The sequence below is a fragment of the Pleurodeles waltl genome, chromosome 3_1 (assembly GCF_031143425.1).
Source record: "Pleurodeles waltl isolate 20211129_DDA chromosome 3_1, aPleWal1.hap1.20221129, whole genome shotgun sequence".
Lineage (NCBI taxonomy): Eukaryota > Metazoa > Chordata > Amphibia > Caudata > Salamandridae > Pleurodeles > Pleurodeles waltl.
In genome coordinates this window covers 533366206-533390216 of record NC_090440.1, presented here as the reverse complement: position 1 = coordinate 533390216, position 24011 = coordinate 533366206, and the positions used below count along the sequence as shown (strand labels likewise).

General features: G+C 42.5%; 1 protein-coding gene across 1 annotated transcript in view; it reads left to right on the top strand.

Moving 5' to 3' along the window:
- IGDCC4 (immunoglobulin superfamily DCC subclass member 4) overlaps positions 1–24011 on the top strand; it is a 468431-nt gene that overhangs the window by 341081 nt on the left and 103339 nt on the right. The window contains exon 5 of the mRNA XM_069222840.1: positions 8457–8594. Coding sequence (XP_069078941.1) covers positions 8457–8594 — 138 coding nt within the window. The remainder of the gene's footprint in view (positions 1–8456; positions 8595–24011) is intronic.

Sequence of the window (24011 nt, the reverse complement as noted above, 5' to 3'; positions counted from 1 at the left end):
TGACACCATTTCTTAACGTTCTTCACAGACTATCAAGCTCACTACAAACTACTCATCCTTATGTTCCAAGCTACCTTGAGCATTACTTGGGATTAATTATCTGCCTAATTGAACAGTACTGTAATCATCCAAATTCCACCTACAACACATCCCCAACATGTTCCCCTTCTTTCTCCCCCCTTTCCCCTGCCATTCATTAAATTATTCCAGAAGATCAGACAAGAATTCTGGTACCTTCCCTATGAAGTTTATGGCAGCCTAGTCCATTACTGAATGTCAGTGGACAACGAAAGCTTGCTTAACAGTACTCAACATACGAGGCCTTTGACTACCCCAGTCCTTTCTCTTACATCACCCTATTCACTGACCTTAGAAGTGAAAATATGTGGTATTTGTAAATATGTCCTAGTCTATATTTTGGTTGTCTAATTTGTTTAAGCATCACAGTCCTTTAATGACTGTGTTTCCATTATTTAACCCATGTTCCATCACTACTTTGTGTAACTACCAAATTCCGACCCAGACCTTGTGTATTAACTTTTTATTATGTACTACACTTTGATTGATGGACTCCTCAGTATGTACACATTTATAGTACAAATACGAACTGCTCAACTGGATGTGAAGGAGAACACCTGCCTCCTCCCTTCCCTTGGAACTGGAGGGTACACCACGTGGGAGTCAGTGGTAAGAGCCCCTTATTTTAGGGGGAAAACCCCATTGCTGCCTCCTCTTGATTCCTTAGCCCACCCAACCTTACCCATTTATGCTGATAAGAGTGGTATGGCATTCATCTGCACTTTTCTTGATCAGTTGTAGAATTAAAACCAGAAGATGTTCAAGAGCGTAACCGCATTGAGTCATAGGGCTGTGCAGAGCACACTAGCCATTGACCATTCCCAAAACCGCAAAAGCCAATGTTTGCAAAATTGTCCATCATGCTATGGCTATTTATTACTGTTCTTTTGGAGCATACTTTGTTAATGTGGTGTTTTTAAAATGCATTGTTCACTTTGAGGACCTTCTTGGTGCTTGGCTAGACAAAAGCAGTAGAGAGTGTGAGACGTCTAGTTCATGGAGCAAGCATACGTATGTAGGGAAATCCAAAACTGGAAGGGGTGTAGAGCCACTAGATATCATCTAATACCACATTTGGACCTTTTTATGACACTGGAGATGATTCCTAAACGGGTGAACCTGAGAGACAAGAGATATCCTGACAGTGGGTGCTTGCACACTCAACTTACCTTTCATTTCTTCATCTAGTTCATTCCAGTTGAGAAATGGAGGCACATTATAAAGCAAAATGATGATTTTGCCCTTTATGAACCAGGGGTTTGCCCATAAAGAGACTTGTAAAGAATGCACAAAGGATCTTGAAATCCAAGCGCTTAGCAGTCAGGGAGCCAATAAGGGGCTTGAAAATGCAGACTGACATGGTCAGTGAAGGTGAGGAAGCTCTGGATGTCTTATGCATGCCTGTGGAATAAGAATATTTGCATCTAGATGACAAAAGTCAGGGGCTTAACAAGTCTTGCTGTCTCAAGGTTTTTATAGACATATTCTCTAAACAACATTTTCCATTAGTTATTTTTAGTGTTTTTGGTATTTAGCTACTCAACAGATCCATTGTGAGCACACCAATGGATCACTGGTGTGCAGTTTCGCCCTGGCATCATATGGGACGATGGATTGATGGACTTAAGAAACTTATTTGCCAACAAAGAAATTCCTTGAAAACTGACCACATTCATATCATTTCTCAAATCAGTGCCACCTACACGAAGGATAAACATGCAGGAGCCCTCATGATTTAGGGCCATCATCACTGTTCAATGCAGAGAGGCTCAGCGATGACAAGTGTATTGTAAGTGCATTTATATAGCACCTAATACCCTTAAAAAGGCATTGAATCACTTTACACTGGGCATCATGCTGCTCTGGAACCTATGATTAGTGGGTAGTCTAGTGCAGTGGTTCCCAACCTTTTGACCTCTCTGGACCCCCTCTTTATCATTACTGGAAACCGGGGACCCCCACTGAAGCATTATAGGAATCCAGGGACCCCCCACTGAGTCATTACTGAAAGCTAGTGGACCTAATTTGTTAATATTATTTAATTTTCTAAGCAGTCGCGGACCCCCCTGAGGAGGCTTCGCGGACCACCAGTGGTCCCCGGACCACAGGTTGGGAACCACTGGTCTAGTGGTTATTGTTCATTATTCTGATTTAGTCTTGGGTTGTCAATGAGACCATTTCAATCACTTGCTCCAATGTCTTTGTGGTGGATTAAATTAGTGGGAGTTAGGTGTTGACATTAGTGGTGGAAGTGGCCAGGTGAGTTCATACACTTGGTTGATGGAATTAGTAGATGAGTTACCGGGGTTTCAGGTGCAGGGTATGACTTTCAAAGAAGGACAGGTTGTCATCTTTGAGATGAGGTGTGAGCAATTTGTAGAAGTGGAATAAGAGCTATTAAGGCAAACATGCACATCTTAGAGTAGGATGTGCTCAGTAAGAGGAGTCATGCAGAGGAGCATTCAAAGGAACAAGCATTTGTAATGTAATAGGTCTCGCATTTGCTTAAGTTAGAGCTATTGACGTTGTAAATTCATAACTGGACTTTTCTTGCCACATAAATTGGTGAACCCTACCTCATAAGTTTGTCTTTTCGTGCCACATAATTCCAGTGGCCCTGCATATAACTAAAGCACTTCCATTTACATTTTTCATCTATCTGCAGCCAAAAATGAAAATGTTGCCATTTAGCACCCTGATTTAAATCTGCCAATCTAATTACAATAAAATACCCCTTTCACCACCCCACCATCAGAGTTGCCAGTTGGCTAACACAATCCCTAAAAAAAGACACAAGACAGCCACGGAGAAGTAACAAGAGAAATAAACTAGAAAGGTCACCCAAACATATCAAGAGTGTTCAGTCATAGTGTAATAAGGATATTAAGTTGACCTGAATCATGGTCATAATTGCAATAAGGAAAGAGTAATAAAACATATACAATTCTAATGTAAACCCAATAAAAACCTTTATCAGAAATACAATTCTGGCACTAGACTGTAATGCTCAGAATAGCCCTTAGAGGACACCACAATGAAAACAGCATTTGTAAGAAACATGGTCATGAAAACCATATAGTTAGCCCCTAGAGGGCATAACCACATGAAAAGAAAATGTCAGAAAGTAATGCGCTGTAACCATATATATAGCCTCTTGAGGGCATAACGCATTGCACATTTTTAGGGCTAGCAAGTCTACTGCAATGAAATTACAAACAAGGCCCTTAAAACACAAACTACTCCCAACTGTAAAACAAAAGTTCCACCCATGACAGAGCTTAAACAAACACTGATTGGTGGGAGGGTTTATTTTGGGCTCCCCATTAACCTAGTGTGGGAACCCAGAGACAGAAAGAGTGTGTTATCATTAACGTTTTGGTGGTGGTCCCATTGTCCTAGGACCACCACAGGCTGAGTTATGAGTAAAAATGTTTTCTAAAAGTAAGGGCTTTCAAAGCATTATGGGGCGAGTTTCCCGAGTGCAGTGAATATTGTAATATCGGCTCTCCCGCTGTGTCAGGAGAGCAGCTTTGAGGATTTCTTTGTTTTTTACGGAAAGCATTTATCAATTACAAGTGTTTTTGTGAAAACTATGGAGCGTGAAGGGGAGAGCCAAAAGAAATGCCTCTGATTAGGTAACAGTATGAACCGTGTGACCAGCGATTCATTACCGCCATTGGAGTTCGCGCAATGGCTGCCATCGTTCAATAATCCATGTAACAGAGTCAGTCTGCAAGGCGGTAACAAAAGCTCCGCAAGTCGGGACAAACATAAAGCATTTTCCAATTACATTAAGGGACTTTTGAAAGGCAAGCCCACAAACTAGTGAAAGCGATGGGTGTGAGATGGGCATGTTTAAAAGCCCACAGAATACTCACAACAGGTCGAAAAGCGCTTGCTCGCATGACCTAAAAAAAAGAGGTGTCAATCGGAAGCTATAAGTAAAGGTTATAAATTTCATGTAGATTTTAGGAACTCGTAGTACCCTTTTCAGGCATGCTCTCTGAGGATGCAAAACCGTACAATTACCATCATTGTTTGCATGTGAGATAGTGTTATATGAGGTACTCTGATAGGCCCTACAATCAGGCAAACAGTCTGTCTGCTACTAGGCTGGTGCTAGACCACTTCTTAAGCAGAGAGAGACGATCAGCTCAGGGGCTGGAAGCTTACAGTAATGGATGGATGCGTCAATAGGAAATTATTGAGAGCTTTAGTTTGTGCTTAAATGAAGAAGTAACCTCATGATCAAAGCAATGTTTGAGAATATAGAGGGCAAATAATACAAACATTCAACACAAACGTTGACAAGGAGATACTGCAACTGTTGGAGCAGTTGTCTTCTTGTGTTTACCCTTAGACGTTGCCTCACAGTATTAATCACCAAGGGAAAAGTGGGATCAATTTCAGTGCCTCTGGCAGAGGATGGAAGTGGGGGCAGCTTCCCAGACAGTGGAAGTGTATTGTCTGCATTGCTGTAGCTGAAGGGAAGATGCCCCGACACTGAAGCGAAGAGGGAGAGACTAGGTTACCTTTAGAAATGTCAGTCCATGTCTTCCAGGGTCCTTGGTGTTTACTTTTCTTTCTCTGATTTCAAAGTGAGTGGTTTCATGTTGCAATCATGCTGGCTACTAGGGGTTTGCACGAGGAAGGCTGCAAGATGTTATTATTATTTATTTTTTTAGCACAAAAGAAAATTAAATTGTCTGTAAATGAACTGTGACGATTTTTCAGTATATATCAGAATTAGAAAAGCACGAATGAAGCACAATTTTTGGTAATTCTGAAGTGGGGTTAATACAAATTAATATAATCAAAACAAACCAATACAGTAGGTGATGACATTTCCACCATTTTACTTTGTGCACTGAATACTTCTATCAGTAAAACTGTACGTTTGTGCAAATGTAATGGTATTTTCTGTTGAAAATGTGTTGTCTGCAATGGCAGTGCTCTACCACTCCATGCATACCTAACTTTACCTCACTCCACTGCCCTACTATGCACTACGCCACTCCACGCCATGTCTCTGCACTCTACTCTTCACCACTTCACACCTCCTACTGTAAACCACTCTACGCCAATGCACTCTACCCCAAACTACTCTGCTGTGCACCACTGCACCCTTCACCACCCACTCTATGCTACTGTACTCTGCAATAGTGCAATCTACACCAATGCACTCCACTCTATACTACTCCACTCTATGCCAGTGCACTCTACGCCAGTCCACTCTATGCCACTCTTATCTACATTGCACTCTACACCCCTATACTCTACCATGCACTTCTCCACTCTTCTTTGAAACAATCTACCCCACACCATTGCACTCAGTGCCATTCCACTCGGCTCTGCTACATTCTACTCTGTGCCTCTGCACTCTACTCTGCACCACCGGACTCTACCCCAAAGCATTCTGCACCACTTTACTCAAAACCAATGTACTCTACGCCACTCTATGCCACTCAATTGCACTCCGTGCCATTCCACTCTACGCCACTGCAATGTACTCTGCATCACTCCACATCACGCCACTCTATTCAACGCCGCTATACTCTACGGGACTGCACTCAATGCCAATGCACTTTACACTACTTTACTCAAAACCTGTATACTGTATGCCACTGCACTCTATGCCATTCTACTATATGCCATTTCACTCTGTGCCACTTTAGTCTTCCCCACTCTATGCCGCTGCTGTCTATGCCAGTCAACTCTTCTCTATTCCTCTCTACACCAATACACTCTCTGCCATTCTACTCTTCACCACTGCACTCTACTATGCATCACTCTACGCCACTGCCATCTACGCTATGCTACTCTAAACCACTGCACTTTATGCCACTAAACTCTACACCACTCTAACCTACTGTGCACTACTGCATTCTATATCACTTCACTCTGCCTTTCTATTATACACCTGTCTACTCTATGCCAGTGCACTGTACCCCATCCTACTATGCACAGCTGCACTCTACGCCACTCCACTCTACTCTGCACTACTCCACTTTACGCCACTCCACTCTGTGCCACTCTACTCTGCAGCACTGCCCTCTGTGCCAAGGCACTCTACACCACTTCTCTTTGCCACTGCACTCTACCCTGCACCACTCCATTCTACATCACTTCACTTCACTTCACTCTGACACAATCTACTCTACGCCACTCTCCACCACTTTGCCCACTCTACGCCATTGCCATCTGTTATTCTACTCTAAACTCCTGCACTTTAGGCTAACGCACTCAACAACACTTTAGTCAAAAAAATTCACTCTATGCCACTGCACTCTATGCCAACTACTCTACACCAGTGCACTGTATTCCACTATACTCTGCAACACTCTACGCCACTCCACTTATGTCACTGCAAACTATGCCACTCTATTCTACTCTGCATCACTGTACTGTGCACTACTGCTCTCTGCATCACTCTACTCTGAGCCACTCTTCTCTGTGCCCCTCTACTCTACACCAGTGCACTCTACGCCACTGCACTCTGTGCCCCTCTACTGTGCAAGACTGCACTGTCTGCCACTGAACTCAGCACCACTGTACTCTACACCACTGCACTGTTCGCCACCCTACACAGTTGCAATCCACATCTCTGCACTCTACACCACTCTATTCTACTCTGCACCACTGTACTTAACAACACTGCTGTGCGCCATTGTCTTCTATGCCAGTGCACTCTATGCACTGCACTCCAAGTATGATGACCAGGCATCCCAGATTTGCCAGGACAGTCCCAGTTTTTCACCAGCTTTCCCAGTAGGCTTTAGCAAATTTGGCTTATGTACCAGTTTTTAGAGGTAGACGACTGGAAACAGTGAAATACACTTTTTAGGTGTTACAAAGATGTGCTAGTTAGCAGCTGTTATAAGTAAGCAATGTAATTACCAGGTATGATGCTGGTTCTAAAAATTATATATTATTTATTTCCATAGTGCCTCCTCTGTGTTCCTATGTTGATGACAGCTATCACTCCACGCCATTACGTTGATGTAAAATTGTAGTCCTTCCTCTATTTTTGCAAATGCCCCGTTTTTTTTATTCTTAAGATCTGGTCACCCTAACTCCATGCCACTGAACTCTGCTCTGCACCACTCATGTCTATGCCACTCTACTGCACTCTACACCAATGCACTCCACGCCACTACATTCTGCAACACTCCATGCCACTTTATTCTGCACCACTGCACTCCACTGAACTTTACACCACTGCACTCTATTTCACTCTATTCAACACCTCTGCACTCTATCCTGCACCACTCCAGTCTACCCGGAACGACTCTACTCACCGCCACTTCACTGTACTCTGAAACAATTTACTCTACACCACTGCACTCTGCTCTGCACGACCCTGCTCTATGCCAATGCACTCCATGCCAATCCACTCTACACCACTTCACTCAAAACCAATGCACTTTATATGACTGCACTCTATGCCAGTCTTCCCTGCACCACTGTACCTTACGCCACTTCACTCTAGGCCATTCTACTCCACTCTGTGACACTACACTCTACTCCATTAACTCCTGGACACCTTTCCGCCTCTACCCCTTCTGCCCAGAGTTGCGGTAGCCTCGTCTGTTCCTCTCATATCTTGAGCCACAGAGGGAAAGTCAGCTTGTAGCAGCATCCGGGCCCAGAACCCCTGAGGTCCCTAATGGATTTCTGAGCGTGTAACCAGCCCCGAACCCACTTGGCCACCTCCTCAGTTCGGTTTTAGATGAGCTATATAATGGTTACAACTACACAGTAACTTCTGTTCCATTCCTTCTCTCTCTGGCTTTCTTAACTGATCACTATTGGCTGGCTGTCTCCATCATCCTCTCCATTCTTTCCTCATCCTTTTTCCTTCAGCAGACTTCCCTCGTTGCTCAGACCTTTTTTCCCCAGCTTTGTGTTGAGTTCACAAAAGATAATAAATGCCTGGCTCTTTGCTTCCAATATATTTTCAATTTCAGTTATGAGATTTATTGAAAGAAACAAGTAAGATAAAACACTGCTTTAGAAAAAATGTTTTAATTTATTCCTATATCCCTTCATCTCCCTCAAAATATTTGACTTGCTTACTTTCTAAAACCCTGCACGTATCTTGTAAAAATAACATAAAAGGCCTGCTTGCAAATCAGTTATATTTATTAGAGGACGTACCTTCAAGCCCTATGAAATTCTTTAACTTGCTCGTAGTATTTAATATATTCTAGAATTATTGTGAGAAGTTATGTTGGTTAGGTCTGGAGGGGGAGTGATGAGTTTAGTATACGCAGGGTTGGGAAAGCAGATCAAAAAGCATTAATGCCCATTGCAGTAAATACCGCAGAACAGTTGATCTGGTTGTATCTCATGGTTGCTTTTTCTCTTGTGTTTCTCAGCTAGTTCCCGGCCTGACGGTGACAGTGTGGCCATCACGGCAGCCCCAAGGAACACCACAGTGATCGCCGGGCAGAGCGCAGTCATGGAGTGTCAAGCAGCTGCCAACCCACCTCCCATGGTTTCCTGGATAAGGCAGGGTAAGTAAAGGTTTTCTAGGGAGAGGCTTTCAGCATATCCGTGTCCGAGCTTGTGAATACGTCCGCTATCCTACTCGGTACTAGCTAAATTGTTCAGACAATGGAAGTACTGGGCAGAGTGCGCCATCAACAGCGCTGCACAGCTCAAAAATGCACTATGATAAACACGCCTTTCAGCTCAAAGCTTGATTTATTGTGAGGAATGCAGCAAATCTTTAATCCTGAAGAACCCACTTCTTAGGATGTTAGAAACAGAAGAAGTCGTTTAGCTATAGAACTGACACTTTTCAGCATACTAAGTACTTCATATAATCATTTGGGAATTATGGTGACTCATTTATAACTCAATACATGATACATTTCGCCTTAGCGTGTGTGTGCACAGTTAAAAGTTTGTTATGGTTCAGTTAACACAAAAGTGAAAAAAGGCCATGACATTCACCAACTGTGGTGCTAACATTAACTCACACATTCACTATGTTTTGCTGCTTCTTGATGGGCTTTTTTTTAATTTGCCATTGGCTGTAGTAAACAAGGCGGGGTTTGTGATTTATGCTGTGCAGCAATATTTGGTGACCACCATAACTGGTGAATTTCAGGGCCTTTTTGATTTTGTGTTCAGTAACTGTGTTATGCACTTTGCTTAATTTGCTGACTCTGCTAAATATCAGGCAGATTCATCTAATAGTGCAAAATTTATTAGTTAATGGAACTTTTATTCCTCCTTTTATCTTTGCCCCCCTCGGTGATTTGTTTAAGGCTTGACATAGCCAACATGAAGCTAAGCCAGCAAACTCCATGTGATTTAGCAAACTGTGCCGGATTAATTAGCAGATGAAAATTCCTTTGACACCCTGCCTTTAAATACCCCTCACCACCAGTGCTTAATTTGCACTTTTCGTTTCCGGTGCTGAGCACCGGCACCTTTTTTTGAGGGCCGGGGCTTATTCTTCGGCCTCAAGCATTTGCTGCGAGCAAAACACACATGTGGGAAAGACAGATGAAGGGAAAAACGAAGAACCGTCAAAAAGGAGAAAGTAGAAAGCTGCAAGAGTGAGCTGAAGGGGCAAGGAGTGGCTTTATATGGATTGAAGAGTCCCGAGATGGCTTCAGGATTACGCCGCTCAGTATTCCATGTTCACACATTTAATTGCGGCAGCCGCGTGTTTAAGAGTGAGGGCTTTGGGCACTGGCACCTTTTTATTTACAAATGAAGCACTGCTCACCACCCAGTGTAACTTGTAGAAATTGGGAAAGCCAAGATTAGGCTAAATACGCAGCTTCTCTGCTAAATATTGTGCAGATCCATCAGACGGTACCAAAGTTATTAGTAAATCAAACATGTTTTGATCTCTCCATTAACCCTCCCAGCCCCACTTGTGTCCACATGAAACCTGAAAAAACTGCCCTGGGTATAACTTGACAACTGCCTGCCACAGTTGATGCAGATTCACTAAACAGCGCCAGAGTTGGAAACAAAGAAAAGTTTTATTGCCCCACCCTCAACTCTTCCCCTCCTTGAATGACTGGCACATAGCTGGACATACCTATAGAAAACTAATGCTTTCAAGCATCTGCCAAATGCTTTTGCTAAGTTTAGCTCCATGTGAAGCATCTACACAGAATACTGTTTTGCCCTGTGCCCCCTTTTTAAGTGGGCCTACCTCTTGCTGTATTGGCATGAATTTGAAAATACAAAGAGTACTCGCAACATACCAAGTGTCACCTGATTTCATTGTTAACCCTTTCAAGCCCACCTGCCACCTACCTATCTTAAATGCTGATATCTCAAGAACTACTGAATGGAGTTACGCTTACTAAGTGAAGTTCTACTTTCACTCCAAGTTTGGTGAAAATCTGTTCAGAGTTTTTTTTTAGAAGGTGTGAGTAAAATTTCCTAATAGAGCTAAAATTTCAAAAGACAACGTTTTTGACAAACCCCTGTTTAAAATATTTTCCCACTCAAATACGCCTTTGTTGACACAGTTTATTGAACTCCATGCTATTGCACATACCTGCAGCGAAGAAAACTACAATTTTTGCTATGCTTTGTTTTTGAAGAAACAATATTTTATGTTCTTCAAAATGGCTTCTGGACAAAAAGATGTTGGAAGATATGCAGAACAAGAGAGGGAAGAAGAAGAACTGAAAGTTAATGAGGCTGATGTTTCCAGATCACTTCCTTTATCTGGTGTGTGGAAAATCGTCAGTTTCACCTGGTGGAAATTGACATCCACATTACTTGCATTTTGCTGCAACAAGAAGCTCAGCTGGAGAAACCAAACGAAGTACAACTTCGGAACAACACTGATGCAAAAGCTTCTTAATGCTTGGTATGAACAGCAGTTCACTGAAGAAAAAATGAAGACACTATTTACGATTTAAAGGAACCAACTCAAGATGAATGATTGCGATTGTCGATGCTCTATGAGTTAAGCAAGTCAATTCAAAAAAGGGTTATGTGTCTTCTTTTTGGGCTACCGGAGCTGCGAATTATATCTTCGAAGAAATATGTATGACCACTATGGACACACACGTCCTAAAATATGGTTTTGATAGGCCAAAGAAAGCTGTGTTTGTTTTTTAATTATAAAAGCCTTTGTACTGTGATGTATAGATATGTTGTGTATAGTAGATGTTTTAAAAAATGTTATTTGAACCCACAATTGCAGTAGGAAAAGACAAATAATGTTTGATGTAATAAATGAAAAAGAACGGAAAACTATGTGTTTTTGAGTCAGTGTGAAAACAGTTCTGTACACAAATTTGCTTTGTGTCTCACAAACATATTTAAGTGGTGTTTGTTTGAGGAGTTGTTGTCTAAATAATTATTCCTGTCTCTCATGTTCCTTTGGTTTTGGTTTTCAGTCCCAAAGGACCAGTGATCAATGGGTCACCTTCTTCTTTTTGACTGAAGACATTTTTCAGCTGGAGCAAGAACTCAGCAATCCCTTTTATCAGTCTGTGGCATTGCATTGTTTTGTGCGTGGCACAGTCATCTGCTGTGGTGATCAAAATGTGGATGCTTAGTTCAGGAAAAATTAGAAATACCACAAGATTTACAAAAATCATTTTTGTTCTAGAATTATTCCAGTTTTTGATTTCCTTTTTCTACTTGTTATGAGAAATACTATTGATGTGGAACTAAGACTGTTCTTCTTTTCACCATAAAATACATTTTACAAAAAGTATATCTATAATCCTAAAAAAAGATTCTTTTCAAAACCAACTTTGAAAAGTTTAAAACATGTGTTTTGGACGTGAGTGAGTGAAAGTGCAAAGAGAAAGCAATTGGGTGAAAAAGGAGGAAGAGTGAATGCATAAAAGAGGATTACTAAGAATGTGCTTGAGAGACTAAATGAGAGGTGGTGAATAAAGAGTTGAGTGAGAGATAGTGAGTAAAAGTAATTGAGTGAGTGAGTGTCTGTGAATGAAAATGTGGGAGTGAGTGAACAGTAAGTGGATGAATGTGGAAGTGAGAGTGAGACTGAGTGAAAGTGAAGGAAGGTGTGAAAGAAGCAACGTGTAATAGCATGTATGTGTGAGAAAATGGGTAAAAGCTGGATTGTGTAGTAGAAAGAGAAAAAGGAGGGAAGTCAGTGAGTTAAATGATGTGGTGGGGCAATGGTAAATGGGTACCACTGAGTGTATGGAGTTCATGATGGCTGTGGAGTACTGTGCAGTAACTTTGAAAATGACATCTGAGGGGGTGTGGAGGTTGAGGGTCGTGGTGGGTTGGGGTTCGAAGTTTTTAACCATAGTGGCGATCTTCTCGTGAAAGAAGTCCGTCAGGGAATAGCAGAGTTCCTGAGAGGGGGTAATGGTGTTTTAGGTGTATGAAGGGTTGGAGAACTCCCTGATGATTTTGAAGACTTCCTTACTGCAGTTGGAGCTTTCTTCGATGCGGTTGGCTAGGGCGTTCATTTTAGTTTTTTCATTAGTTGGTGGTTTTGATTGAGGGAGGATTTGAAGGCTGCTCAGTCTGTGGGCTCTTTGCTTTTGTGTCATTTCCTTTCCAGTTGCTTGCTGTTGCGTTTCACAGTTCTGAGTTCAGGGGTGTACCAGCTGGTTTGTCTTGTGGGTCTCTTGGGTTTGGTGTGCTTGACTGGGGCAACTGTGTCAGTGCAGATAGTGAACCAGTCGGAGAAATTCTTGACAGAGGTGCTGAGGGTGTTGGTCCACTGGCTCTCTGATACTTTGTGTCAGGTGCAGTGGGAGGTGCTGGGTGGCTTGGAGGCAGTGCTGGGGGGGATCCTGCGTTGGTGAGGAGGACATTGGCGTGGTCTGTCCAGAGGAGCTTGGTGACATGGCTGAATTTGACTCTGGCCGTGAAGGAATAAAATACTCCAAAACCCTAGGAAGCTTTAATTAACAAAATCTGACAAAATTGGAATAGGGACAAAAATCGGGCGATCTACAATACAATACAAAAATCTGGCAACAACAAACCAATTTTGTGGGTTTTCAGTTTTATTTTATAACCATAACTTCACTTTAACAGAGTTTATAAAGGGATAGCTGAGACTTTAGAAAAAAAAACAAGTTCAGGCCCGATATTGAGGGTAGGAGTGCTGAATCAACCGGAGCCCTGGCAGAAATGATGAAACCAGCCTCCTGCCCGACGTCTACTTGGGCAATCTCTCTTTCCATCAATCCATTCTCTCTCTCCTCCATGTCTATTTTCTCCCTCCATCCCTCTCTATCTCTTGAAGCCTCCCCGTGCCTGCTGTAATTAACCTTAGGGAGCTCTGAAAGGTGACAGAGGCAGCAAGAGCGGGAATGAACTTTCAAAACCTGGCCTTCAATGGCTCCAGCCACCAAGGAAAGACCCGTGGAATAAAAGGCCTGTCCAGCCCTGACAGCATTCAAACTTTTTTAGGTAACCAAATCCCAAGTGTGCATGGCTTTCAGCTGTGTGCACAGAGGGTTAGATACAGGAGGTACCCTAGCCCTCCATGGGTGACCAAGTCAACCCCCACTGAGCAAAGCTTCCAGCTATGCATAGCTGCATCGTGAATCTTTTTTTCTCGATTCAGTTTTTTTCAGAACTTTCAAAGAAGAAATTTGATTTTTCAAAAAAATGTGTAGTTCTACCTGCATATTTGCCGATAGCTTGGATCCCCAAATACCAGGAGAATGTGGACTTTTTCATCATCTGTATCAGGATGCTTTCCAGCCCAGTTAAAGGACATCTGTTTTGTTTTAAAGACATAGTCTAAAGTCTCTGGCTGCCTCTCCTGCCATGAGAAGCTCAGTAAAGGCTAGGCTCAAGTCATCCAAGTTGCTCTGGACTGGGCCAGAGAGTATGGTACCTGGAGCTTCTGGACCTGAGTGTCTGTCCTTTGATCAGGCTGCTGCTTTGGTAAGGTTTTCTGCTTCAGCAGCAAGGCAGGCTCCTGCACCCTGCCCTGCACAGTCTACTCCTCCATGCATGGAGAATGAATGACAGCAATTCACTGCATTCAATCTACCGCCTGAAGTAGTTGATGTCATTCTGGCAGCCAGGCACAGTTCTACAAAATCTGTTAACTTGAGATGATGGAATACGTTTGTGGCTTAGTGTGGCAACTGTAACACAGACCAGTTGCAGTCGGGTGTGTTACTGTTTGTTTTGCCTTTGGCCCAGCAATGACTTGTAGTGTGAGCTGTTAACGGATATTTGGTAGCCCCTTCCACCTTTTTACTTTTACCGGACCAACCGTCCTTGTTTAAATCATGTCCTATGATGCGTTTTATCAAAGGTTTGCTCCACAGACCTCAATTGCATGTTTACTTCCCTTATGTGTACCCCTTTTGAGCCATTGCACAACTGTTCCCTACGTCTCCAGATCATGAGGACAGTCTTTCGTGATCAACACAGTTTGTCCCATGAGTGAGCTCCAGGCTTTGTTAATCCAACCACTATACACAGCCTTCTTCCTGGACACATTGGTGCAGAGGACTAGCATGATCTTTCTAACGAAAGTTGTGACTCCCTTGCACATTGCACACGCCATCACTCGTCTGATGTTGTTTGCCCATCTCATCCCTTGAAAAAGGAGGATAGACTCCATCACTTGAACCCCTAAAGAGTGCTCAGCTTTTACATTGATTGTACCAAAGACCATCGGGTAGACAATCAACTCTTTGTAGGGCTGTCTGGGGCAAAGAAAGGAAAGGCAGTACAAAAGAGGACTTTATCAAGGTGGTTAGTCTTCGGCATCAAGAGCTGCTATGTGTTGGCCAAAAAGCAACCTCCTGAGGGATTGAGGGCCCACTTCACCAGGGACAAGGTTGCTACCACTGTGCTGGCATGCAAAAGGCCTGTCCTGCATATTTCTCAGGCTGCTATGTAGGCATCAGCGCACATGTTCACAAAAAATTATTGCCTTGACAGCCAGGCCTGATGGAAAGGGCATTTTGGCTGCTCGGTCCTGTGGGACTTTTTGATCTGAGTCATTCCACAGACTCACCTCTGGGGGTTGGTATTTCTTTGGTGTCTATTCTAAGGTGATGAACCTTTGGTCAAAAGAACACATTATTTACCGCTGGTAAAACACTTTCTGGTGATGTCTTTATCTACTGTAGATTCCTCACAGCCCTCCCACCTCACCATTTTTTGGAACGGGCTCTTTCCATCTAAAAAGACCCCAAATTAGACGTCTCTATAGTAGCTTGAATATTTGGTGTTTGTGCAGGTGACTTTGTGAGCCTTCAGCTTCTTCTCACCTTGTGGGTGAGTGAATATTTTCCAGGCCAGGGACTCTTTGAGTGTTTGCTCAGTTCCTCTTGACATGTTTGGTATCTCAACCATGTTTTCGTCTGCAAGCTGGGTTGATAGTTCCTGAAAACTGGAGCCTGACGTGGTCTGACTGTGTAGCTTTCTTGTTGTGACATTTTCCCTTCTGATTAAGTTGATGCTTCTCTTTTGTGTATTCTACTCAATCATGTGTTGGCTACAAAATGATGTCTGCAGAAGGTAGGGTGCTCACTTCTTAAGGACTGGAGCTTGTTTTTGAGGGTATGGTGACTAGAGGCAAGTTTTTAAGTGTTTCAGGATTCGCAGATCCACTAACAGACCACGGGACTGCAATTTTTTATGGATCTGAATCGCAGAGGCAGGACTTACTTTTGAGATCATGACTCAAAAAACAAGTTCTGCAAACCCTGTAATTTTTCTAAAAGTTGTGTGTGGTATGACAATTTGTTGTTAGAACCAGGGTTATCTAAATTGAACTAAAAAAGTCACATATTTGTTTTATATTTCAATTTTTCAACACTTTAAGCATTCCAGGATTTGTGGAACCTATAACCGCAGATTGCAGATCCATAGCATGCTAGACCCAAACATGACTTGATCCACAAATCCTTATGGACCATTTCAGAGGTCTGAATTATTCCAGAGAACAATTTATTTATGAGTCCAAATAGTTCTTTACTTTTTGCACAGATCATTTCACTCTCTGACACAAGAAAGATTTGCAGCTAGAGAAACTGTATAATAGTTTTGTAGTGAGTTTCTTTTTTGGGGAATCAAAAAGTTCTGTTCCTTTCCAAGAAGAAGAAAAACAGGGGAGTGTATATCCAGATGAACATGAGAGGAATGAGATGAAGAACTGGAAGATTTTCAAACTGATGATTAAAAATCACCACCAGAATCAATTGTCGGGAAAATGTTGACGTGACATGCGCTTTGTTCAAGATTCTGACTTGTGGTAGTCAAGGAAATTCAACTTGGAACATTTTAGTCTTTACGCACCTTATTGCTTGGTATGAACATCTGTTAAAAAAAAAAAAACATGAGGTGCCTCCATTACCCTAAAATAGATGGAGGAAACTGAAATACCTGGAGCGAACATACTCTCAAAAGGAAGGCTAAAGACCTTGGAGGGTGCTGTGTGTAGATTGCAGCAGACCCTGGGGAACTGCAAATCTTTCTTTTCACACACTTTTGGGTGTGGAAGCCCCACTAACGTAGCAGAGAGCACACCTCTGGGCCCACGTTACCTTGCATTTTGCCCGACTGGCTGCTCCTGGATTGCTGAATAAATGCGAAGGGGCTGTTTTGTACTCTGATCCTGCATACCTGTGTTGAGACCACCCACATTTGGTTTACTTTATGGTTCTTGAAATCCTCCTGATGAGACCATAAAGCAGTCTACAGTCCGAAACACGTTAACACCTCTACTGAGCCACCCCACCATAAGGAAACTAATAAATTATTAAGGAATATTGTTATGATGTTATTGATTAAGGGATAAAGTACACCATCCCATATAACTGTGTACCTCCTTTTAGTGAATAAGCTCTAACACTGAGCATTGATGTTCTAAAGATTTCTTCAAAGACTACCGTTTTTTATATTTTTTATACTCTTATTTGATGTGTGCATGTTTCAATTTCTCATGGACCTTTTTTTTATCATTTTCTTTGCAAAATAAACTGTGATAAATGCACAAAATGTTTTCAAACGTCTAGAATCCTTGCCTGTAAAGTAGTGTGTTTGATTAATGGATTAATTTCATATAGTGGATTATTCTTGGTGTGTTGTAAATTATAAGTAACCTATACATAACACCTCCACCTGCTTAATACTTCACCTCCAGAGTATGTTTGGTCTATTAGGCATGAACAGCATTCATTGCTGAAAAAACGAAGAGGGATGCAAAAGAGGTGGGTATGTCTTCCTCAGCGATGCAATCCTCTACCCTTGCTTGAAGAGAAATGGCCTGGATATGTCCTGCAGGAGGAGCAACAAGAGAATAATCCTTGCTGTGCAAGTGTGGGCTTGCATTGCCTAATGTGCTGCAAGGTCAGCAGCACAGTGGAGGAGTGTGCAAAAACCAAGTGCTTCTCCGTCAGAACAGTTTTTACTCAGTTTTTCTTTAGTTATTCGGGTTGTATTTTTGTTTCCCAAAAAAAGTTAACAAAAACCTTTTTTTAAAGTTTTTTTCAGAACCCACTTTAATGGTTTACAAAAAGATAAAACAATATGTTGCTTGCTTTTCATGTGAGTGAGTACGATTGAAAATGATGAGTGGGGGAGAGATGGTGAAAGTGAGTGAGATGTGTGAAAATGGGCCCAAACACATTGCAGGTGGCCAACCTCTCCACTGCACATAGTCTTTGAATCCTGTCAGGCTGTGCGATACTTGTCTGTTTAATGTGGACCCGGCTGCTGTTTAAGGCATTGGGGTTTGTGAACCCAGATAAAAGGATCAGAGTAGCCTGCGACTTTTTTCCTTTTTTTTTGATGTACCTGGGTACTTTTAGTGGGTGGCACCACTATGCCTTGTTGCTCACTCTGCCCTTTTACAGAGCCTTTTTTTTAAACTTTTTTCAGGATGCTGGTACTGTGCCCCGAATCTTGAAATAGCTACTGCAAGAGACATTTATTTTCTTGTGGCAACCAGTCAGATCACTCGAATCCACAGTACTAGCTCTGGAATCGCAGGTTTTTAAAAATGCTTACACCTCACAACAACAAAAACACACTTTATGAGAAAAGCTCTACTTGCATGCCAGGGTTGGTGAAAATCCATCCAGTGGTTTAGGCTTTAGGGGTCAGTAAAAATTCCTCTTGGAGCTAAAGTGGAGAAATACAACTTAATTTACCCCTTAACATTTTGTCCTTGCACGGATCTGCTTGAAAATTGGAATGCTGGACCATACCTGCTTGTGCAAGCAATTGCTAAATTTGGTGCAAATCAGTCAGAGGGGTCAAAGGTTTTAGGCAAATCAAACAAGCATTTGCAATGCAATGGGTCTTGCATTGCTTGAGTTAGAGCTATTGGTGTTGCAAATATCTTGCCTCTTAAATTGGTCAACTGTGCCGCATAATGTGCTCCTCTCTGCCACATAATTCTAGTGACCCTGCATATAACTAAAGCACTTCCTTACCTTTTAGCTCTATCTGCAGCAAAAAATGAAAATATTGCCATTTAGCATCCAAATTTAAATCTGACATGTTTATTAGATTAGAATACCACTTTACCGCCCCACCATCTGAGTTGCTGACTGACTAACAGACACGCTGGTTGGAGGCTAGGAGTAGTAATACTAAAGAGGATGGTAAATGGACAAACTAGGATTTGAACATGTGATCATGGAGTCCAACACAGAGCCCTGACGTGAATGCATTAGGTCACAGATGTTTGTTGTTTTAGAAATCTGTTGGTGGGGGGAGGGGGCAGATAAGGTATGGCCATGGGCTACTGGATACTTTTGCTTGGGTGATAGCTAAGTAATACTGCACCATGTAGAGAAATGGACACTACATTATGTGGCAGGGGAGGGCCAAATTATGTGTCAGAGTTGACTAGATTATGCAGCAAGAAAAGTAAAATTATGCAAATCGATCAAGCTGCACTGATGAAACTAGCACAGTCACAACTATCAATCAAGATGATCCTGAAAAGACAGACAAAAATCCTTTCCCGTGCATGTGATCTGGGGAAATTGAGCAACACAGCAGTGCAAAGAGCGGTGGCGGCTTCCTATAAGAGTCATATACAGCATCTGGCACCCCAGCCCTACTTAGCTTGCACAATCAGGAAGGCCTGCCTGACAACAACTGGCTTTGCCAGACTGCTTGGCCTAAAAATAACGAACTGAATCCAAATTGGCGCTCCCTCACCAGCATAAACGGTTGCAGACTTTGTGGCTATAAAACAGAGACATTTATCCATCTATTATTATTATGCTTCTGTCTGGCATTGCTGAATGCACAACACACTTTACTAATACCTCTCTTCCTCCACTACGGCAAAAGATCTTGCTCTGAGGCTAGAACTTTGGTATTCACTCTAAAAGAGCCAGTAGAGCTGGGAAAATTTGGGAAATATATCTCACAACTGCAAGCAAAATTAAATTAAAACTACATGTCGAACTGATTCAATTTTTAAACTATTTAACTGACATAAACTAATACCCTATTTTTAAAAGTATGACACAAGAAATATACCAATATTATTTATTGCTGCACCTCTTATTTTTCTTTAACTTTATTAGGCCTCAATTTTAACAATTTTATAAATTAAGAAGTGAGATTATTGTTTAATAGTAGCCCATTATTTGTATTAATAGCTGATGTCTGTAACTTGGTACGTTATGTGTTCCTTTTACATAGATTTTAAGTAATCATGCAATAAAGTTTTTTAAATGAAATTATGCAGTGTAATGTGGCATATTTTGTGACAGTATTGTTACATCGTGTGTAACAACAACAATTACATTGTAAGTATTATATTAGGGTCCGTGCTATAGAAAACTGGCAAAAAGAGGAATGGGCCTTATAGACCCAGCAAAATGTATGTTCTTTTAGGTCACCATGGAGCGCATGAGGAAAAAATACCAAGCATGCTTATGTGAGGAAGCAGCACCCCCGCCCTCTCTGCACATCAGCAAAGGCTTCTTCTTTAGGTGAATATTTCTAAGACAGATCCATTCGTACCTGTTGTTTTCTTGAGAAACAGGTCCATTTTGAATCTGGTACCACTGGGGCCAATAAAAGTTTGATAATTAAACTAATACTGACTTCTTTTTCAAATAGCTCTTACTGCTAGAGAAGTGTGGCATCATAGCACTGAAGAAAAACAGCTGTAGTATTAACCATTAGATAGACAAATGCATCGAGAGACAGAAAGATGATAGATAAAAACAAAAACAGGGCACAAACTAGACAGATAAAACACTCGGTAGACATGTATCTAGGAAGAGAGATACGGACAGAGGCAGATGGATAAAGACAGCCAGGTGGGCACCGAGGTGCAGACATAGACACAGATAGACAGGCAGCCAAATGTAGGTAGGCCCAGATAGATATCTCTATTTTTTAACACCCCACGTTAGCAATGGCCTCACATGTTGTATTCAGGACAAGCCTTCCTCACATGGGACCGTGACCAATCGCCCTTTCTTTCCCATATCAACCCTCGGTTCCTGGGGGAGGGGCCCAGTCCGAAGGGAAGGTCTCTAGCGAGGAGCCTGATGCAGGGAGATCCGGGGGAGGCAGGTATTGTAGCCGGTCCGTGGAGAGCTGCTAATGGCCCATAAAGCCTGGAAAGTTAATATTTTGTGATTCGGGTCCCTCTCATCCCAATAAACGACCAGGGTCTGTGCCGGTTCACTGCCAGCAGCCTTGACAGCACCACCCAAGGTGTGTGATGAACGGGACTCGCCGACAGGGAGAAACAAGTCCATTTTATACTGTTGAGATAGCTCGGAAGGAGGGTTTTATTTCATATTTTAGACCTGGGTGTGAAATTACCCAAATCTGTTAGCACTGTGACTTCTTAATAATGGCAGACAGCGCTTTACTAATTGGTGCGAACAGTATGCTCATGGAATTCAATATGCTTCTGCAGGGTAGGTAGGACTGGGAGAGCAAAACAACCCTGTTTTGTGTGTTTTTAGACCTGTTCAGGTAGCACTGAGGGATTAATTGTCTCTATGTCAGCAATAGACTGCACAGGCAGTCATGAGTGAGAAAACATGCGATAAAACAGCACCATCGCCAGGCGAGTTCCATACTGCACCGCCATGCAAACAGGGGAGCCATGCAGCGCAAACATGTAGAGTGAAATAACCTGGCCAGTTTCCACAATGTCCCAGTATGGAAAGCATCATAGCCTGACCATTTTCAAGAAAGGGGGTAGGGTTATGAAGTGGAGCTCGAGGATTGTTAAAGGGGCAGGCACCGGTCATGCGGAGGAGTCGACAAACATGAGCAGAAAACAATGGTTTGGGGGTTGGTGGAAATCCTCTCACTTAAGATCATGAAAATTACCTTGCGTCTGGCATTGGATCTTGGTCTTTGAAGGCACAGAAGATGTGAGGGGATAACAAGAATTACAGTCCTGTTCACATAAACAGGATTCAGAGCACAGGCAAACAGTAACAGGAGCAGGGAAGAAATCAAGTGCTCTGGTCAAATGCTCTTAGAGAAAGGGAAAGGTAGTCCCTAAACACTTCCTACAGTGACAAAAGTGGAAGGGGTACAAGTACTGGGCAAATAGGAAAAATTGACCACTAGCAAACAAGGATTTTTAAAAGACACTGAAACAAGCCAATGAAAAGCAGTAAGCCCACAAAGAAGCATACATTAAAGTATATATAAGAGGTCTCGAAAGCTCGATCTAATAAAAAGTATATACTAAATTCTATCCAAGAGGTCTTGAAAGCGCGACCAAAAACTGACTTTTCTCTGGAAAGTGCAGCTGAACCGTAACTACACAGTTTCACAGGCCATTGTTTAATGTGATATATACCTTTTACACAGCTGTGGTCATGACTTTGTAATTATGGTTCAGCTGTGCTTTCCATGGAAAATGTTTTTTGATTTGCCTATATTTTTTTGACTCAGTGAGCTTGATTCCGGCATGCCAAGTTTTGTGAAAATCCGTCCATGGGAAAAATGTTTATGGGAATGAAAAAGTGTATAATTGCCCATTCTATCTTTGATAGGAAATTTTGCCGAAAGATAGAGCAAAAACCGCAAAAAGCCTTAGCATCAAATTTGGCATGAAAACTGAACTTTTCTCAGAAAGCATGCTTTTTTAGGTGAACCCTTCCAGACAGCACAGATGGCAGTTGGAGCGAGTTATGCTGTGTTGTATGCGTTGCTAACAACAACTGGTGAATTTTCATTGGTGGTTTGACGAATTGATATAGTTACTTTTAGGTAGTTTATAGCAGTAGTGCAACAACTGAATTAATGTCAGTGACTGATCGGTAGTAAGCCTGGCTGCAGACTGCAGGCTTTAGTGGGCTGTGTATCTGTATAGTGTGCTGCTTGAAATTCAGGAATAATAACTTTGTTTTAGACAGTTTGAATAAGAGATCTGCTACCAAGGCCTTCATCAGAGTAGGGGCTTGATTTCTGTAATCCATATACAGTGTATGGTTGCTCTCCTGGGTGATATAGCAGGAGGAAAGCATATTAGAGGTCATAGGTTATCATACATTTTAGTTAGTGTTAGAATTGGTGTCTCTAGTTGGCATTGATTTGCACCCTAAGTAGGGACCCTCCCTCTACTCCGGGTCAAGGAGTCACACAGCTAAGATAACCCTTGCTCACCTCCTTGGTAGCTTGGCACAAGCAGTCAGGCTTATCTCAAAGGCAATGCGTAAAGTATTTGTACCCACACACAGTAACTCAGTGAAAACACAACAAAAGTACTCCACACTAGTTTAGGAAAATAGCCAATATTTGTGAGTAAAATAAGACCAAAACGACAAAACTCTAACATACACAAGTAAAGATATCACTTTTTAAAGGATTTAATGAGTCCTTATCCATTGTAATCAATGGTTGTATCTTTTTAGCACAAAGTACCTGGAATGCATCAAAAACAAAGACCATGTAGGCCACAGGGAAGGTGAGGTGCTGAAAAGCAAAGCAATGCACTGGTTCCTTACTGTGCAGGGGAGGTGATGCTTCAATTCTTTCCTTGCAGGAGAGGTGATGCGTCGGTTCCTTACTGGCAGGGGAGGTGATGCATCAATTCTTTCCCTATAGGAAAGGCGATGTGTTGATTTCCTGACACAGTTCCTTACTACGATGCGGGGTAGATGAGAAATTGACACCCGGGGATGATGCGTGGAAAGTCCAAATGCGCTGTGTTGATGAAGCCGTGGTGAAACAGGCGCTGCATCAATTCTGCAGCTGTGAGACAGGCGCTGCATAGATTCTTCAGCTGCAGGACAGGTGCTGCGTTGATTTTTCTGCAGCAGCGCATCGATGCATGGATTTCCTTCTTCAGGTCACCAGCTTGTACTTCCATTGGCCCAGAGACTGGAGTTGGCACCACTTGGCAAGTTAGGACTCTCAGCAGAAGAGCCCAGGCACTGGCAGATTCTGTCCCTGAGACTTGTAATGGGAGGCAAGCTCAGTTCAAGCCCCTGGAGTACCTTGGAAAGTAGGATTTAGAAAGCAAAGTCCAGTCCCTTCACTTCCTGGACAGAAGCAGCAGGCCAGCACAACAAACCAACAGGTAGAGTGGCAGTCCCTCCTACAGCATCGAACTCTTCTTCCTGGCAGAATGTCCTCAGTCCAGACGTGTTCTAAAGTTGTGGTCTCAGAGGTCCAATACTTATACTCGTGTCTGCCTTTGAAGTAGGCAGACTTCAGGGGAAAGTCTTTGTAGCGCACAAGACCCTGCCTTTCCTTCCCTGGCCCTAGACACACTCCAGGGGGTTGTAGGCTGCTTTGTGTAAGGACAGGCACAACCCTATTCAGTACAAGTGTCCGCTCCTCCCACCACTCTAGCCCAGGAAGACCCATCAAGAAATGGAGGGCACACCTAAGCTCCCTTTGTGTGACTGTCTAGAGTGATTTTACAAACAGCCCAACTGTCATCCTGACCCAGACGTGTATTTCACAACCAGGCAGAGGCACAGATTGGTTAAGCAAGAAAATGCCCACTTTCTAAAAGTTAC